This window comes from Electrophorus electricus, chromosome 7, assembly GCF_013358815.1.
Source record: "Electrophorus electricus isolate fEleEle1 chromosome 7, fEleEle1.pri, whole genome shotgun sequence".
Classification (NCBI taxonomy): domain Eukaryota; kingdom Metazoa; phylum Chordata; class Actinopteri; order Gymnotiformes; family Gymnotidae; genus Electrophorus; species Electrophorus electricus.
Genome location: NC_049541.1, coordinates 8,946,194 through 8,966,232, shown reverse-complemented (window position 1 = coordinate 8,966,232; position 20,039 = coordinate 8,946,194). Strand labels below are relative to the sequence as shown.

General features: G+C 38.2%; 2 protein-coding genes across 2 annotated transcripts; both read left to right on the top strand.

Annotated features, from left to right (window-relative positions):
• Nucleotides 1–2,391: 2,391 nt before the first annotated feature.
• On the top strand, nt 2,392–5,014 carry cavin4a (caveolae associated protein 4a). The gene is made up of 2 exons (XM_027020851.2): nt 2,392–2,905; nt 3,338–5,014. Exons 1-2 carry the CDS (start codon nt 2,525–2,527, stop codon nt 3,965–3,967), a joined length of 1,011 nt encoding a protein of 336 aa, XP_026876652.2. The 5' UTR covers nt 2,392–2,524; the 3' UTR covers nt 3,968–5,014.
• Nucleotides 5,015–5,944: 930 nt separating this feature from the next.
• On the top strand, nt 5,945–12,890 carry ift57 (intraflagellar transport 57 homolog (Chlamydomonas)). The gene is made up of 11 exons (XM_035528747.1): nt 5,945–6,274; nt 9,803–9,977; nt 10,178–10,296; nt 10,442–10,529; nt 10,617–10,682; nt 11,039–11,158; nt 11,640–11,711; nt 11,904–12,035; nt 12,165–12,227; nt 12,317–12,383; nt 12,488–12,890. The coding sequence occupies exons 1-11, from the start codon at nt 6,120–6,122 to the stop codon at nt 12,667–12,669; spliced, it is 1,239 nt and encodes a 412-aa protein (XP_035384640.1). The 5' UTR covers nt 5,945–6,119; the 3' UTR covers nt 12,670–12,890.
• Nucleotides 12,891–20,039: the final 7,149 nt, after the last annotated feature.

The window sequence follows — 20,039 nt, the reverse complement described above, 5'->3', positions numbered from 1 at the left end:
GACAGTGCACCAACCATTACAGCACACATTCACACACAGATATCTATATATACTTACACACAGGTCACATTCACACAACCGACATAACCTCCATGTTTTTGGAGTGTGGGAGGAAACTAGAAACTCCAGAGGAAACCCACACAGACACAGGGAGAACATGGAAACTCAATAGAGACACAAACCCAAGACAATAGTGCTGAGAGTCAAACATGCTTACCACCAAGCCATGTTGCTGCCCATTAGTGCTCATTTGTATGTCATTACAGGTATTTTAGAATCAATATGAAATTTGACTGGGAGTCAATGTAGCTAAAATTGAAGTATTGTGATAAAATACTAAAATACTTTTTAGTTCTAGTAAGAACACTGTCTGCTGCATTTTAAACTAACTGTGAACTTAGTGGTACAACCAGATAGCAAGGCATTAGAGAAGTCCAATCTGGAGGTGATAAATGCATGAACTAGCTTGTCTGCATCATGTAGCAATCGTATATTTCTTATTTTCACAATGCTTCTGAAGTGGAAAAAGCCTATCCTAGAATTATTATTTACATGTACTTCAAACTGGACAGACTGGGGTAGATAATTACACCAAGATCTTTAACTGTTAATATGGTGTAATTGGGAAACCATCAAAATGTATTACATAATCAGAGAGTTTACTTCTAGCTGCCCATGGGCCTAATAGGAGCGATTCTAATAGGTTTTGTTTCTCCACATCCAGTTATTAATGTTCTTTACAAATTTCTCAATAATATTTAGCTGATGTTGCCCTCTGGTTTGCTGAAACATATAACTGTCATCAGTATAACAGTGGAAACTAGCACAGTTTATATATAATTTTATCCAGATGTAGTATATATAAAGAAATGGAATGGACCCTAGACCAGACCCTCAAAGCTAACCTTGGTGTATGCTGAAATGTCACCATTTATGTTCAAAAAATGGTAACAATCAGTTAAGTAAGACCTAAGTCAGGAAAGGACTATTCCCTTAATCCTAACAAGTCTATATAGTAAAATGTGATCTATAGCATCAAATGCTGCACTGAGGTCAAGCAATATGAGCAAAGAGACACAACCTAGTTTAAAGGTCAACAACAGGACAATAACTACTTTAATTAGCACCGTTTTGATACTATGCACTGACTGAAAGTCTTCATGTATTTGGTTCTGATGCAGGTATGAGCTTAGCTGCTGAGCTACAACTTTCTAAATGAAAAAAGGAAGGTTTGAAATTGGCCTATAGTTTGACAACTAACATGGGTCAAGGTTAGCTTTCTTGATCAGTGGTTTGATAACTGCTAGTTTGAATGATTTAGGTACATAGTCTTACTTCATGTAGGAATTCATGCAGACATGTACTAAACTTCTTAAACATGACCTTTTAGCCTTGGAATAGTACACAACAAATGTTTTCCAAATATGTCAAAATACCTGAAAACAGTATAATTTCTGTCTAATAATTGCTAACTAGTACATTAAAAATAATAATTTCACATTTGATTCCTGTCTGCACATTACACAGAACAATAGTGAAACCACTATAGTGAAAATAGTGAAAATATTTTTGATTTATTCCAAATCTGATTATGTACGGTACCACCTGACAAATATCAAATGCCTCATTAGAATATTACAATAATGCATATATGTATGTACATATCTTGTGATGATTGGAAAGAGTGCAGTACGGTTTGGTGATTTCTCAAATCAAACACAGCAGCTAAAGGAGGAAGCTAATTGAAGAGTTGAATCAGGTGTATTTGGTGCAGTGAACTGCACCTTCAGGGCCAGAGCTGGGCATCGCTGGTCTACCACATCTAGTTGCATACTGTGAGGTTCTTTTCTCACCTCCCCTAACTGGGTTTCCCAGAAAATGTTAACAGCTATTCTATGTCACATGGACCTAATAACCAGGGTGCACACTGGGATGTGTAGTCTTTAAATGTCAGGATAAGAATTGGTTTTGGATTTGAATTCCACAAGGAGAAAATACACACTAGCTCAGGTTACGGTGTGTGAGTGAGTGTGTACGGCAGCTGCAGCTGCTGTCTTCAGTTGGCTTGGCTAAATTTTCCTAGGGGTCTGCTAGTGACAAAGCCTTCTGAAGCCAAAGTAACTGCCCTAACACTTACCCATACATACACAGCCCACACCAAACACTATACCACTCCATTTGTAAATATTTCATAAAGGTTAATATAATATTTCACCAATTTAATATAATCCACATGTACATACACACACTCTGAGTGGGGCTTTCCATTTCCCTGTACTGCTGCCTCCAAAAATGCTCCAGTGTCCTCTTACAGTTGTATTTATATCTCTGCGATGAGTATGTGTGTATGTGTGTGTGGGTTGTGTGAGTCAGTAAGGGTTGTCTGGGAGGGCGGGTCTTTGCGTTTGATTAGTCTTCAGCTCCAGGTCTCACAGCCTGGCTGTTCTACTGCCTCCCAAAATCTCTGTGTGTGTGAGGACCTACCTTTTCCAAGCCACAATCTGAGTGTGTGAGAGTGTTGGAGATGGACAAGAGAGGAGACGTTATCTTGGGTATTGAAGATGAGTCTGGTCAGCCGGTGTCAGCATTGTCTATCCTGTCGCTGCTAGAACGCGTCTCCACCATCATCGATGGTGTTCAGGCCAGCCAGCAGCGCATGGAGGAACGCCAACAGCAGCTTGAGACATCCGTTGCTGCCATCCAATCAGAGGTCCTCAAACTGGCTCAGGATCATGGTGCCACAGCAACCACAGTGGACAAGCTGTTGCAGAAGGCCCGGCGGGTGAGCACTCATGTAAAGGAGGTGCGTTCACGTGTGGAGAAACAGAACATTCGGGTGAAGAAAGTAGAGACAACGCAAGATGAACTTCTCACAAGGAACAAGTTCAGAGTGGTCATCTATCAGGTACTCATGCACACATACTGAGAGTAATGGTAATGCATTTGCATAGTCTTGATGGTCAAGGTATGTTTTTTAGGCAATATGTTGAATTTAACCTAAATATAAAATCTTATATTTCCTTAAGTAATGGAAAATAGATATGCAAGGAAGTAACTTGGAAATTAAGCAATTAGAACAAGGTCTTCAGCTCACCACCTTGAATCCAATTGATTTAGTAATCAGTGATAGTTAATTGGAACAGAATTTAACTGACCAGCTACTTTGTTGTTGTTGTTGTTGTTGTTGTTGTTTTATATCTGACTCCTAGTGAAAGAGAGGGTGGAGAAATCTGTAGTACCTCTGGATTAATTTATCCACCTTTTTCCCCACAATCTTTATCTCTCTCTGTCTGCTTTCTCTGTCTTCTATCTTTGTCTGTCTTTTTTTTTTCTTCAGGGTGAGACTCAAATTCCCTCTGTTGCTGTAACAAAAACCCCCAAAGGGGAGGGGCTTGCAAATGTGGAGGTGGAGCCTGACGAATACGAGATCCCTGCAGATCTTTCATCTGACGAGGAATACATGGTGGTCGAGGAAGCAGAGTCATCACGGGCAGCACGGCTGAAGCAAACTGGCTTGAAGAGGATTGAGAACATCAAAGCAGCATTTTCTAAGGAAAACATGAGCAAGACCCGCGAGAAAACCCGTGAGAATCTCAGCAAAACCAAGGAAAGTCTGAGCAAGACAGGCCAAACTCTGGGTACCAAGATCAACACCCTGGGAGAGAAGATCATTCCCCCTGAGCAGAGGGAGAAGATGCGCCAGAGTGGTGAGAGGTTGAAGGAGAACATCACGAAGAAAGCGCCCACTATCAAACTCAAGAAGGAACGTGCCGTCGCCGAAGGTCAGGAGGGTGCTGCGGCCGAGACTGCAGTGACACCACCCAAAGGCAGAAAGTCCAGCCCAGAGGTCACCTACACAGAGGTTGTTACAGAAAGTAAGCGGGAAGGGCCTATATCCGAGGAGGGAGCCACTCGTATTCTAGAAGAAGGGCAAAGCAGATTCACCATGGAAATGGCAGAGAAGTGAAGTAGATATGTAGAAAGAGAGAAAAAGAGAGAAAACAAGAAGCATGAAAAAGATTTTCACATTTTAGAGATGAATGATGTACTTTAAAAGAGGGTGAGAAAGAGTAATAGAAATTATAAGTGAACGAGACAGTTAGAATGTGTATGTGTGTGAGTGTAGATGTAATAGCCTATTTCATAGCAAATTTGACTTGTTAAAAACCTCTCAGTCTCAAAAAATTGTGGCAAAGATAAAAGAATCCAAGATGTAGCCAACTATTGAGACTGCAACAGTTGTCTGTACATCATAATTCCCAAATCACTAATAATTATAGCTCCCAGTCATGGGGATCATGTCACTGCAAAGACCAGTGTTTGTCACTCCTAGCCCTGAAGCATCACTTGCATATGCACACCTGCTCCACTCCATAAAGGGCATGATAATTAGTCTGTGAGCTGATAAAAAAAGTACTGGAAAAGTGAAGACACTAAACTGAGCAGGACAAAGGCCTCACAGATCTGCAAGCAGCCCTTTATAAGACATGAGAGCATTTCTACTTGGAAGTGTTTTAGATATTTCAATTGCAACAATGATATGTTTTTGTGTGTGTGTGTGTGTGTGTGTGTGTGTGTGTGTGTGTGTGTGTGTGTGTGTGTGTGTGTGTGTGTGTGTGAGAAAGAGAGAGAGAGAGAGAGAGAGAGAGAGAGAGAGGGGGGAAATGTCTGCTTGTTTTTATGGTAAGGTGGTCATATGGTAAGGTGGTCATAATTATAACATAGGGTGGTAATTATAAGGTTTTAAGTTGGCCAGTATGAGTGTGTGTGTGTATGTGTGTGCGTAAAGTATTTCAGAAGTCTTCAGTCTCTACTTGTTACATATGGTATGTACAAGATAAAGTAACTAAAAAAAATCTAAAGGGGGAGAATAAAATTATTTCTGTTTCACCTTTCTTTCACAGCTTTGGTCTTTCTATATTAAGTTTTTTTTTATATGATTAACTCACATTGTTCGTGTACAAAAAACAATTAAAAGAGTTGAATTAAAAGGTACTGAAGTAACAAAAATGTATTTTCTGAGTATTTTGTGTGGTATAAGAATGGTGTCTCAATTCTGTACAGAACAATCATGTGTTTGCTTGAATGTGAAATACCAACTCTAAAATAATGAGTAATAAGGTTTTCTCACACACAACAGTCAATGAAGTGGATGTATTTAAACAATTAAAATATTTTATGGTATTTACAACTAAATGAGCATCAGAAATTAGATAAATTAAATTCATTGGTCAATATGACATCACAGACTGTTATGAAAGAGGCCCAGGTCTTTATCAATTTAGTGAGCTATTTAATTAACACTAACTCAATGACCTACAAAGACAACAGCAGCTGAAATATTCACCCATAAAATGTTCAGTTTCAGTTATCAGCAATAATGTTTACTACAGAACTCAAAGATCAATTACTGATTTACTCTGCCTATTCCATGAACCTTTATAATCTATAGGGTGTGTAGTAGAGAAAGTGTGTATATTTTTAGGAGTGTGTGTATCTGACAAGTTGCCTATAAAAAGATGACTTGAAATAAATATGAACAGCTGAGCAGCTCTGCTGGCATTCTCTCTCTCACACACACATAGACATGAAGATACACTTTATCAAATGTTGGTTTAGTGGCTCATATCATATATTTAGAAACAAAAATCATGCACCTGTGCTGCTACAGGAACCATAAAACAACACTAACATACTACCATGTACAGCTAAATACAGGGATGCAAACACTTATCAAAGAAACTTATACACTAAAAGACAATCTTTTTGTTTCCATAATTATTTTCCAAAGGTTTTGTAATTATGTATAATATCAGATTTTCATAATACTTAATTAAAGGTTGTCATTTAGCATTCAATCTAAAATATTCAGTACCTCAGCAAAGCAACTTCATGAAACGCTTAGTCACGTGTTAATCTGACTGGACCCTCATTTCCTGACAACAGTTACTAAAACAAACCACTCGTATCCTACATCGGCTAGTCAATTAGCCAGCCAAATAATTAACGTTGAAATATCAATCACTGCTTTCAGTGCAACGAAATCACAAAACCTGTTCATCAGCACATAGTTAATGAAATCTGTACAACCGAGTAGATACTAGTTGGACAAAAAAAACATGGCAGACGATAGTAAGCGAGTAGAAGATGATGAAAGGGGTCCAGGAGCACAGCATCAGATGTTCGTGATTATGGAAGACTTGCTGGATAAATTAAAACTGCTGGATTACGAAGAACAAGTTCTTGTAAAGCACAACATGAAACCTTTGTCCAGGTAAATGCTTTTAAACGTTAAAACTGAATCATGTAGTTCGCTACATTAACTAGCTATTTTATAGCTAGCCAAGATAGCTAGGTTAATTTATAAAACACGAATAGATTTGTTTGCCTTAGAAAAGTTAGCTAGCTATCTTGCGAGGTTTGTTTGAGAGTATTTGCTAGCTAGCTAGCTAATTTCCCGGCTAATGACGCAAAATTCATAGCTAACGTTTCAGAATTGTATAGCTGGTTGTCATTTATTGCCTGCCATCTTGTAACAGCACGAATTACTTTAGGCTGTAAAATGTAATGCTACTTGTTACGTTATTAGATTTTTCCCATGTCAGGATTTACCGCACATTGTCGCGCTTCGTGACTCTCGCTTGCATGCAGTCAGGGATAGGCCCGTTTAAGGCTTAAGGCCATAGCAAATTAGGTTGACATTAAATTAAAGTACACGTGAAGGTTCAATGTGAAGGCTCTAACATCCTGCCATTACCCAGGAATGTCGTCGCAATGCTGGATCATGCTATAACAGTAATAACAGATGCATCTAGCACATCAACAAAAATCTACCCTGTTAAAAAGGCTAACCGAATGCGTGAATGCCCATGATTCAAAGGTTGCCCTTATCGGATGCAAAGAGAATAGTAGCGGCTCAGACCAGATCCCCTCCATATGGAAACCCACCACCCAGTGTAACAGTTTCTTTTATAACATTTAATAGGTCTGTCTGCTTTAGCACTCCTGATTCATAAAGTGTAATGGAATGAAATTTACCGTTTCAGATAAAGCAGAAACAATTCACAGTAATTGTGGAAAGAAGCACTTTATTATTCTGACAGCACTGCAATATAATTGTTTAATTCCCATCATTTGCTTATCTTTGAGGAGCTGTCAATCTGTTTGTTTATTTCACTAGCCTCTTACAATAATAGAATGGTTATCCAAAGACAGTCACTCTAACTTCTGAACCTACCTGATAAAAGGCTTCAGTTACTTTTACTTCATGTCTGTCCACACAGTGTTCTTCAGTCTATACTGGAGACCTTTTGGAAGGTTCTGGAGGATCCTGAGGTTGTGACACATAATTTTAGTGAAATTGAACTTGTCACCACATAGAATATACCTGTCCACCTAGAATTGATGTTCTGTGTTTGTAATTCATCATTTTAAATAAATTGCAAAAATGAACTACAGAATATATATTACCTGTTATGTGATTATTGGACTTACATAGCTAAATAAGATTTACATGCCAAAGTTGGGAAAATCATTAAATAAAATAAGATAATAAAAAATAATAAAAATAAGAACATAAGGACTTGCAGACATGCTGCCTTCTTGGAAACTCTGCTGTTCAAATTACCTGCTCAGCACACACTCATTTCCTCTTTCATCTATTTAAAAAAAAACCAAAAAAAAACCACACACACCACACACACACACACACACACATATATATATATATATATATATATATATATATATATATATATATATATATATATATATAAATTTTTTTTTTTTTTTTTTTTTTTTTTTTTTTTTTTACTGCAGAGTACTTTTTGTCAACCAGGCAAATAATGTTTTTAAAAATAATACAGCTAGATAGACTTTTCAAATATAGTTTGGCAGTTTTGCTTGACATTATTTAATATACTAATTAAAGATCCAAAGAACCTAATCTGTGAGTGCTTGACATTAATAACTTAGTTTACACAGTATACATATGCCAATTTTGAATAATTGACAACTTTTAATTTCTACAGAATTTCTCACTTTGGTGTAAATTGGATAAAGCTTTGCGCTTTACCATGTGAAGTCACTGCTAGAGGACCAACACATTTTGAAACCAGTGCAACCTGACATTACTGTTTGAGGGTTATATGTATGTTGACACCACTCACCAAAATGATTAAAAGCATAGAAAATGCCAAAATGTTATTGTTTTGTCAAGCATGAAAAGAAACCCGCATTTAGAAGTTGCACTATTGCCTGTGACTGACTAGTAATTAGTATTATGGTGATTGAGACCAGGATGGTAACTGTGAGGTGTGCTGTGATGGAGGGATGTGATTGGCTTGTGCGTAGGTCCTATCTTGGCTGAGTGCTGACAGGGGTGTGACACAGCCTTATTAAAAAGGAGCTAAAAGAACTGTAGCTAGCTATTAATTGTAATGTTGATTCCTCTGCTGGTGAACCTTGTCAACATCAATATTTCTGTTTCCATTGAAGTTAATATCAATGGAATGGCCTACGTAGCTGGCTAAAACATATATAATAATTTAAAGACCTAGGAATCATTTTGTAAAATACAAAAAAAAAAATTGTAGTATAATAAGTATTATAGCAGTACAACCTGCTATGCTACTCAAGCAGAGCTGAATATAATGGTACAAGTGGGGGGAAAAAACCCACCAGTGAAGATTTTGCAAATAATTCTGAATGTGCAGAATCAGATAAGTCTTATTTATGGGTGCTGATGAAATAAATGTTTTCCTATCAGGATGAAAAAACTGGCCTTTTACATAAATGTCTAGGGCTGTGGCACTCCTGTAGTTAATGTCAGTGTAGTTTACCTTGGGTAAAGTGTATATAAGCATTTACTTTAAGAAATAATTTTTTAGTTTTTTCTTTCTTCACTTTTTCGACTGAATGGCCATGTTCCCCTTTGTGTCCCTCAAAAAAGCGTAATTAATTCAACATAAAATTCACCCTCACACAGGTCTGATTAGCAGATTCAGCTGTTTTTTGAACAATTTAACTTATCTGCATCTCATTTCTTCTTCATTCAAGCTTTGGTAGATATTTAATATAACACTCAAGTTTATGCTGTGTTCCCTGTGACTTTAAATAAATACAAAGTCTAAGCTATACTAGACTGCAATTATATTTTACCACAAAATTGGAAACACCAACTGAGCATGTAAGCATTATATTTTGACATGAGGGTAATGATTCTGGAGTGCTATAATCAAATATATTAGTATTAAATTAAGTTTGTCCTCATTTATGATCAAAATAAAATCTTGACTTTTTTTCAAACAAACAGAAAACTCTCTCCTGATCTGTAATCTGCTTCTATTGCTTCTCCTCATTGATGCAGTGATTGCTAGAGGGGAGCAGGCACACATTAGCCTATAAACAGCTAATTCATTGTGGGGCTAGATATACACATTTGTGACCTTGGCTAGGAAGCCACAATTGTAAAAATGGCATTCAGAAATGTTAAATACTTTGGAATGGGTAGGTGACCTGCTTGCTACCATACATTCAAAACCAATTTTGTTGTTTTAAGATGTTGACAAGAACCAGTGCATAGGTCAGAATTAGACCTATAACTTTTGTTGTATGGAAAACAAGGTCTAAAGAGGGCAAAAGCCATTGCATTTACCCCTCTGCACATCTCTGTATCCTTGTGTATATTGCCTACATCGCCAGCACCACAGTGAAGCAATGAAAGCAATGAAGCCCTATCATTTGAGAGATGCATGTCCAATACTTTTATTGAGATTAATTTCTCTAAGACTCTCTCTCCTAGGCATTATTTTGTGGCAAGTCCATACACAGTGAGCAACCCCGGTGAGCAGTTCTACATGTTCAGTGTGGTTGCAGCGTGGCTCATCACTCTGTGCGGCCGGTCATTTGAGACGCCACAGGAACATGAAGACCCTAATGCAACTGTCTCTAATATCCTCTCCCAACTGCGGGCACTGGTCAGTTATAGCCACACAGGAACACTGAGCTCTGTCCATGCATGTGTTTGTGTGAAAGTGAGAGAGACAAAGAAACAGATAGGCCTAGACAGTATGAAAGTACGGTATACCCATACTACATTGCCCCAAGTACTGTTGTCTTTATGACGTGTGTGTGTGTGTGTGTGCGTGTGTGTGCGCATACACGCGTGCGCGTATAGGGTGGAGTAGTTGATTTCCCTCCCTCTAAGCTGAAATCTGGTTCTGGGGAGCATGTGTGTTATGTCCTGGACCGCCTGGCAGAAGAAGCACTGAAGAGTAGAGCCTTTATCTGGAGGAGGTAGCTTGTGTGCATGCACACACACACACACACACACACATACATACATACATACACATATATATATATATATATATATATAAGAGACTCACTAATAAGAGCTTAGAACATGAAGTCTTGCTCTCTCGTTTTCTTTCTCTCTCAGGCCTGTCTACCCCTCTGAGGAGCTAGAGGAGGAGTCTGTGCTGGAGGATGATGCTGAGCTCACACTTAACAAAGTGGAGGAGATGATTGTGAGGTTCACACACTGGTGCACACCTTTATACATGCACACACATCACTTCTGTGGTCCAACATGAAACATGTATTTGTCTGTATAGGAAGAGGCCGATGAGGAAGAGGATATTATTGATCTGGAGGAGCTCAAGTCCAGAACCAATCAACGTGTGAGTTTTAGATCCAGCCACACTCTTTGGCATGAATTTTATTTGAAACTGAAAAGTCAACTGGCTCATCATTTATCAAACATTAATGCAATACATTACTTAGTTGATGCTTATTAAATTCAGGAATGTTATTTAGTTATTTAAAACTGGAACAAATGTTTTTAGCTATTTGAGAAATCCTTGTTCAATGATAATATATATATATAAACTTATTCCAGTTATAAATAAAACTCCAGTGTGCTTGTGCCATGTCCTGAGAAATCACCCCCACACTACATTCTTCAGTTGTTGGTAGTGGACCCTCTTTTAAGAGTGAGGATATTTTTACATGTCTTTGTGTCTGTGTGTGTGTGTAGGAGGTGGATGGGGCAAGGCCAGAGATGATTCTAGAGTCAGTTACAGATTATGCTGTGTGGAATCTGGAGGTGGAGAGAGTTCTGCCCCAGCTCAAAGTCACCATCCGCTCAGACATCAAGGTTGGAGCCTAAACAACCACAGACCAAATATTATTAGAGTTATAAAGTGGTGAAGGATCCTAAACATTTGGATCTTTATATTTACATTTGAAACATATATTTTTTTATATTTTCATTTTATACCACATTGATTATGTAATGCTGATACTGGGCTGGCTAAAATACTGCATATACAGTGCTTTTTAAAATTAATGGCCCTCACAGTTATCCAAGGGCTAATCTTTTAAATGAAAAGGGCTGTGAAAGGCTGTGTTCTTGTTTTTTTTAACAGTTTGATCTTATGTATACAATATGAGAGAAAATTTCCTTTTTTTGCTTCCCATTACCAACAGTACCATTAACTGTGTAGGGCACTTAAATGTAAATAATTTAACTTATTCTTGAATGAGGCATAATGAGTTTAAAACCAGTTACTTAAAGCTGTAAATGAAACAATTATGACCTTCTTCTGATTTTGAGTAGTTACTGTGTTAACTTTAAGGATTGGCGGATCCATGTGAGCCAAATGCATCAGCACCAGGATGGCATCAAAACATCTCTAAAGGAGGCCAAGGTGTGTTACAGTCACAAACGACAAGTGTGTTTTTATTTTTTTACTAAAAAAACTGACATCTAGCGTTATAAATCTTTGGTATTATGTCCTGCTGAAAAAAGAGAGATGAAAGTAAAATATGTGCCAGTGTCCTAACTCTTTAATATATATTATGTTTTTGTGTAACTTTGTTTATATGCTTGTCTGTTGTAGGGGTGTCTGGATAAACTGGTGGAGGAGATCAGCAAAACTCAGGAGAAAGTGAGCAGTCGAGAGAAGTACATCAACACACAGCTGGAGCACCTCATTACAGATTACCGAAATGCCCAGTCAAAACTCAGCGAGGTAAACTTCACAGCCAATTAAAACTCAGCACTGAAATGTGAAATGTCACTATTTGATATCTCTATATTTATCCCATCTGTCAGGCTGTGTGCAAGAGTGTAGTTAATAGTGTGTATGTTTGTGCATCAGGCTAAGGAGTTGTATCAGCACGGCAGTGGAGGAGTGACTGACAGAACCAGAACTCTGGCAGAAGTGATACCACCATACATTTTACAGTAACTGTAATAACCCTATAATGCTTTCACAGAGTGTTTCTAACACTCCTGTAACATTGTGTGTAGATCAGTGAGGAGCTAGAAAAAGTCAAACAGGAAATGGAGGAGAAAGGAAGCAGCATGTCAGATGGAGGTAAAACCACACACAAACACTCTCACGCACTGATTGCTGGCTTTTATACTAAGAATTTTGTGACCCTGATGATTGGTTTGGGTGTATGTTTATTTGTTATGTAGCTCCAGTTGTAAAGATCCGTCAGAGTCTGACTAAGCTGAAGCAGGAGATTCAGGAGATGGATGTGCGAATGGGGGTGGTGGAACACACACTGCTGCAGGCTAAACTGAAAGAGAAGAACAACATGACCAGAGATATGCATGCCATACACATCACAGAAACCAGCACACAAAGCTATTCATAACCACACACTTACTATTTTGAATAAATGTTTAATAAATGTTTATTACTCAAAATATTATGCTTGTTTAACTTTATAAATATTTTTCTTGCATTTAAAATGTATGATGCTTTTAAATGTTAAAATATATTACTTCGCATAAGCCAGACTCTTATGTGAAGGCAGTGGTAGCTCAGTGGTTATGGTACAGTTCAAGCCCCACCACATGTCAAATTTCCACTCTTGGTCCCCTGAGCAAGGCCCGTAACCCTCAATTGCTCAAGTTGTATTCAGTCATAATTGTAAGGTGCTTTAAAAAAAAAAAAGCATCAGGTGAATGCTGTAAATGGACTGTACCGCGACGGCATTTTTGTGCTGTCATAAAATTGTTTCAATGTAACTAGTCCTTAAAAGGTACACTAATGTTTACCACCACTTGTATCATTGACAGTGTATCATGTAGGACACTACTTACAAAATGTATTTCCACTTAATAACTGACTCCCTCAGGAAACCTAAATCTTTGTTTTATTTCTAATTCAGATAATCTTGTTCTTTAGGGCAACTAAGATTGTGTAGATACACCAGTTGTGTTCTATAAATACTTGTACAAAGTCCACTAAATTACTAATTTATTTTTACATTTTACCCTAATCTGATGTAAAATGGGTGGCCCTAATGTGGGGTACAGTTTACAAAAGCTTTACCCTCACTAAAGAGTCATTTTCTAAAGGGACATTAAAAGAGTCATTAGCTACAGGAACACCTGAAGGTAGTCAGTTGTAGGCTAAGTTATTTTACAGTAAAGTTCAGTCCATGATGCAAGCGCTTTGTCTTTAAGCCTATAGTTTAATTTTACCCTGACAAAATATATAAAAATGAACCATTCCATCAAACATCATCAAGTGTGAACTTATTAGTGCTAGAACTTTAAAATTAAATGCAAAATTGGTAGGTTTGTGTATGTATGGTTGTCTGGTGTGGGTGGGGCCCAGGGCAAGTTGACCCATGAGGGAACCATCTGACATGTTGCCAATCTAGGTATAATAGTGTACTAATGCACTGCAGGCTACATCTCACAAACCATCCATAAAGGACCAACCAGTGGAACCGTCAGTGACATTACTCTTTGCCTTCAATGTACTGTATAATAATAAAAACTTCTCAATCACTGTTTAAAAAAGAAAAAGTGGCAGAGCTGGGTGAAATTGAATTTTACTCATGGTCTGGTTTTGGATTGAGATCTGTGCTAGGGTGATCATAAACTCTCTCATTAGCACCACCTACCACTAAACCAGTTTCACAATGCCACTAACAAACACAACCCAAAAAATCTATGATGGCCATCCCTGTGACTATGCCTGTACCCAGCCCCACAGCACCATTAATGCTTGCTCAGTACTGCCAGTTCCACATGGATTTTACCTACTACCTAAAGGTCACTTCTTTGAGCATTATGCCACTAGAAACATAGCCCACAAAATTCATGAAGGCCTTCACAGCAACTAAGGCAGTTCTACATGGATTTTACTTATTATATCAGCAAGTGTTCTCCAGCACAACAGAACCATCCTGGACTCCCCAGTGACTAAAGCCGGCACTGTTAATGCCTGCTCCATGCCACTGATTCCATTTGGATCTACATCTACATCTTTGCCCAATGACACAACAACCAGCCCTTTCAGCTACTTCTGATAACTCCTTCACAGGACTCATGGCCTCTGATGCCGAACTCTAACAGCAAACTGCACAAGCAATGATATGGCAGAATTTGCTAGAAATCCCATAATGTTTATCTCCTGGTTTTTTATGTGCCTACCACCCAAATTCTCTCAACTCACATTCTCCACAAAGTCAGCTTTTTCCATTTAAAAGCTTCATCCACTGCATCCGCAAATGGAATTGTTAGCTCTATAGAGGAAACTGTCTGTTCATTTTTAGAGTACAACACCATGTCTGGCCTCAGCATAGTTAATGCAATATACTGTGGGACCTGTAGTTTTTTTATCTGTATTCCAGCTTTACACGCTGATAAGATATGTTTGAGTGTGCCAACCCCTGCACATTATTTACACTTGGGTCTTCACCTACCCACCATCCAAGTTTTTGTGGAGTTGGAAGGACGTTGTAAATTGCTCCAAGCAAAACTTGATGCAACTCACTTCCATTCCCCACAGCTCTTGCCAGGTGATTTTTCTTTTCTCCACACTTTCCTATTAAAGCCATCGGCCTTGCTTTCCTTGCGACATTGCTGCTGCACAATGTGCATCTTGTTTCTACTAATGAATAAATCAAGCCATCGTTCACCTTCTTTCTGGTGAGTTGGCCTTATTAAATGCTTTCCAGGAATCACCCGACCTAAGACCTGATTTCCCACATTGTACTTGTCCAATGACATGCTGTTTGTGGTTTTTAGTTCCTTCCTGCTTTCGTTACTGGTGTTCTATCTTTAGCCCCACAACCTGCTCTTTATCATTCAATGGTTTTTCCAGTATAGATGGTATCACTTCTCCTTCCAATATGAAATTTTCCTGCACAAGCTTTTCTTTAACAATTAACAGACTTCTGGACTTCCTAGGTTTAACCTTCATCCTTGCCCACCTAAGAATATCATTCATCTTCCCTAGCAACCACCAGGTACACGGCAAAGTAGTTGTAAGCATTACATCATCTATGTACACCCTAATTGGAGGTAGCCTCTCCCAACCTACAACCCACTTAGAGGCCCTAATTATTACCTCCATTGCCACTGTAAATGCTAATGGTGAAATGGTCCAACCAGCCATTATGCCAATTTCTAATCTCTGCCAGGATGTAATAAATTCTCCTGTACTAAAACAGAACTGAATAACCTCAAAATATGCTTCAGACAGCCTAGTACCCTTATCTGGTACCTGGAAGAATCCAAATCCTTTCTATGAGAGGTTATGTAGCACTAAACCAAATGCATTAAATAAATTAAAGAAAATCACATGTAGATCCCTACCCTCTTTCTTTGCTACCTGAATCTGATGCTGTAATACTATGCTCCAAGTCCAGAAAGGCCTGCATTTTATACTGATGTATCAACTACTTTATTCACCTTCAAGTATGCTGCCAGTCTCTGCGCTCACACTGCAAAAAATCTGTTCTATATGCACAGATTCCCATGCTCTTCTCCACTCTTAATCCCTTAATCCCTTTCTTCCAGATTCCGATCATCATCTTCCACAAAAACCTCAAGAGCTCAGGTTCATTTTTATTCACTCGAAATGGCACCCCATCAGGCCCTTGTGCAAAAGCTGTCTTTGCATTATGCACCACATCTTGAACCTCACTTCATTTTGGTGGGCTAATATCCATTTGCCACTTTATTTACTGAACCTTTACTAAATGTAATAATCTCCTCCATGAACAGTGGCTACATACCTAATTCATTCAAATTAGAAGTCATGTCAAAAAATCTAACCTCAACCCATGTCAGCTGTCAAATTACAGGCTGTTCTCAAACCTTCCATTTATTTCCAAGTTCCTAGAAATAGCTGTATCTTAGCAGCTAAAATCATACCTGAATCACAACCAGATACAATAAATCTTTCAGTCAGGGTTTAGGCCTCATCACAGTACAGAGACAGCATTGATTAAAATGTTAATGACCTGTTGTTGGTATCTGATCAGGCTTATGTTTCTTTGCTTATATTGCTTGATCTGAGTGCATTTAACACTATAGATCACAACATTTTAGTAGATAGGCTCAAAAAGTTGATAGATTGTTGGGATTAGAGGAATAACCCTTTTCTGGTTTAAATCTTGTCTAGCCAGTTGCTACCAGTTAGTTAACATAAATGGAGACTTTTCATCATACAACAAGGTTAGCTATGGTGTCCCAGAAGAATCTGTTCCAGGGCCTCTGCTTTTTCTTTATATATGCTACCTGTAGATGACATTATACATAAACACTGTGCTAGTTTCAACTGCTGTGCTGATGATACTCAGCTATATGTCTCAGCCAAACCAGATGACATATATCATCTTATTATTATTGGGGAATGTATAAAGGATATCAGACACTGGATGTTGAGAAACTTTCTCTCACTTAATCCTCACAAAACAGAAGGGCAGTGCTAGCTCAGTGGTTACAGTGCTTGACTTCGAAGTTGCTACTGTTGGGCCCCTGAGCAAGGCCCTTAACCTTCAATTGCTCAAGTTGTATTCAGTCATAATTGTAAGTTGCTTTGGATAAAAGCATTAGGTAAATGCTTCTATTAGGCCCACAGACAGCTAGGTTCTTTCTCTCTAATTACTTAAAGAAACTCAATGGTCTACCAATCACATCTTCTTTAACAGTTACAGATGTTGGAGTGATTATGGATCCCTGTCTCTCGTTTGTAACTCATATAAATAATATTTCTAGGCCAACCTTTCTCCACCTCAGGAACATATCAAAGATTAGGAACATACCCTCCTCACATGATGCAGAAAAGCTAGTCCATCAATTCAAGATTGTACTACTGTAATTCCTTACTATCGGGCTGTACCACCAAGTACCTAAACATGCTCCAGCTAGTTCAAAATGCAGCAGCCAGAGTTCTTACTAGAACTAGAACATTTGCTTACATTACTTCTATCTTAGCTTTGTTACATTGGCTCCCACTAAAATTTGGTATTGATTATAAAATACTTCTAATGACTTACAAAACACTGAATGGTCTTGCCCCACAGTATCTTAGAGGACTCGTAGTGGATCATGACTTGCTATATCTACCTTAGACCAAAATGTGCAGGGTCCTTACTAGTACCAAGAATAAGAAAATCTACCACACGGGGTAAGGCCTTTTCCTAGGTCCCACAATATGGAAAAACCTTCCTGTAAATGTTTGAGACTCAATATTTAAGGCTAGGCTGAAAACCTATCTGTACAGTCAGGCATTTTATTAACTACTTTCCATCTTAGGTAAAGTGGTAGATGGACATTGAGACTTATGGTCAACTGGGATTTTATGATGCTGTCACGTTTTGTCACTCATGTTTGTTGACTGAAAACAGTGGAGTGATGATGTTCCAGGGTGCCCTCATGCCTGTGGTTCCTTCTGGCCCCATCCTTTTAGCTATGCTGCCATAGCTAGAGTCAATCATTGAACATAGTTCCCCAATTTACACACCCTTGTACCTGGACAGGCCTAATAATATATTCTCTCTTTCTGCCAAGGTACACCTACCAATGATGCCATGATGCTACTGAGCCTCAACCCATCTCATTTGCCATGGCTTCTCCCATTTACATTACATTTACGGAATTTAGCAGACACTCTTATCCAGAGCGACTTACAAAAGTGCTTTGTCATTAACTCATAGAATATCCTAGTACAGTAGGTTAGAAACAAACAATGAACTACTGTAGAATACAGGGATGAATGCTGATACCTAGAAGTACAAAATACATAAGGTATTATGTACAATGTACAATGATAAAGTGCTATAAACAATAAGTGCTAGAGTTTGTTAAACAACATAAACAATAGCCTACAATAAATATTAATTTAGTCAGTTAATATGGGAGCAGTGTCAGTTGTCCTTTAAATATTCTGCAAATAGATGGGTCTTCAGTGTACATTTGAAGACTGCAAGGGACTCTGCTGTCCAAACAGTTCATTCCACCATCTTGGAGCCAGGACAGAAAATAGTCTCGATGTTTGTCGTCCATGAGACCTGAAGCAAGGTATTTTAAGCCGAGCCATACTTGAGGTTCGAAGTACTTGAGGTACGGATCGGGCTTTGACCATTGACCTCATATATGAAGGGGCTGGTCAATTTTTGGTTTTGTAGGCAAGCATCAAGGTTTTAAATCTGATGCGTGCAACTGCAGGGAGCCAATGAAGGGAGTGCAGCAGTGGAGTAATGTGTGAATTTCAGAAGATTGAAGACCAGTCGTGCTGCTGCATTCTGGACAAGTTGTAAAGGTTTGATGGCTATTAGAGGAAGACCAGCAAGTAGCGAGTTGCAGTAGTCTATCTCTCCTGGCCATCTGACCTTTATAACCTTTTTCTTTTCCCACTTGTTTCCTTTTCTGCTTTCCATCATTCCTTTTGCTGACAGAGGATGACCAAGGCAATAAATATCAACACATTAAGAGAGATGCTGTATGGCAGTGGAAGGAAAAAATAGTCTTTAGTCTTGTAAGCAAAGTTGTATTATTTTATTTATATTTATCTGTCCTTGCATGATAGCCTATATGTAAAAATATAGTATAATACTCTCACACATACAAGCACACACAAAAAATTCCCTAACAATCTAAATTTCACAGCTGAACCACAGGTCCACAGTGGTTTTTAATGAAAAAAAAAAAGTGATCTGTAACAATATTGGGTGATATTCAAATGCAAGATTTTGACACTAAAATTACTAGATACATTTTTTTAAACACTCCAAAATCAAAGCAAACACTATTGAATTCTCATGCCCACACTGTCAAACTCTCACATACTCTGTCAAACAACCCATGCATGCATCATCATACACTTGTACATACTTGTACATCAAACTCAAGTGCATACATCAGCATTCATTCTCTCCCCATTTCTCACACATTTTTTTTAAGTTTATAAAAGGGAATAAAATTTCATATATGTGGCAATGACAGAGGCAACGGCGCACTGACCAATCTCTTGCAAGACAGAGTGCGAGAATCTAGATGGTGGAGAATCGAGATGACCACAAAAATCTTGTAAAACAAATCTTCTTTTTTTTTTCTCTGGAATTGCACATTGGACATCCTGGAATCCTAAGAGGAATACATTGACTACTACAACAACGTTGTCATTATGAACAAAGATAAAAAGAAGAAAATGCGGTAAGCGACCACGACCACCTAGCTCACCTGAAGTAATGGAAGAACCAGTATCACCACCCTGCGGTGGTGATCGTGTTTTCCATCAATAATAAACTAGCTGCGCTGGACGCCAGATTCTCTTTGGTCGAGATATTACACAAGGAATTCCAAGCACTGCGTGAATGTCTAGAAATCAGTCAAGAACTGATTGTGACATTCACTAAACAAAACAAAAGTTTACAACACTCTGTTAAATCACAACCCAACTTTCACTGGTCAAAAAAGAAAAAAATAAACGAAAGAAACAATACTGGACTTACTGGACATAGCATGAGAGATAACATTGTCTTCTCCGGTGTGTGTGTGTATGTGTATGTGTGTGTATGTATATATATATATATATATATATATATATATATATATATATATATATATATATATATATATATAAATAAAACTCAAGATGTCCCCAGAATTAGTTTCGAACATTACATTCAATCTCCCAAAACTAAACAGAAGAACAAAAACAAACACTTGAAAACTTAATATCGCAAGAAGAATTTCACAAAGCCTTAAATCATGC

Bases quoted from the DNA above. Each gene is read 5' to 3' on its own strand.
- cavin4a (XM_027020851.2), top strand. From the start codon at position 2,525: ATGGACAAGAGAGGAGACGTTATCTTGGGTATTGAAGATGAGTCTGGT. The intron at 2,906-3,337 runs GTACTCATGCAC...TTTTTTCTTCAG, and splicing joins TCAGAGTGGTCATCTATCAG to GGTGAGACTCAAATTCCCTC.
- ift57 (XM_035528747.1), top strand. From the start codon at position 6,120: ATGGCAGACGATAGTAAGCGAGTAGAAGATGATGAAAGGGGTCCAGGA. The intron at 11,159-11,639 runs GTTGGAGCCTAA...GTTAACTTTAAG, and splicing joins CCATCCGCTCAGACATCAAG to GATTGGCGGATCCATGTGAG. The intron at 11,712-11,903 runs GTGTGTTACAGT...TGTCTGTTGTAG, and splicing joins CATCTCTAAAGGAGGCCAAG to GGGTGTCTGGATAAACTGGT.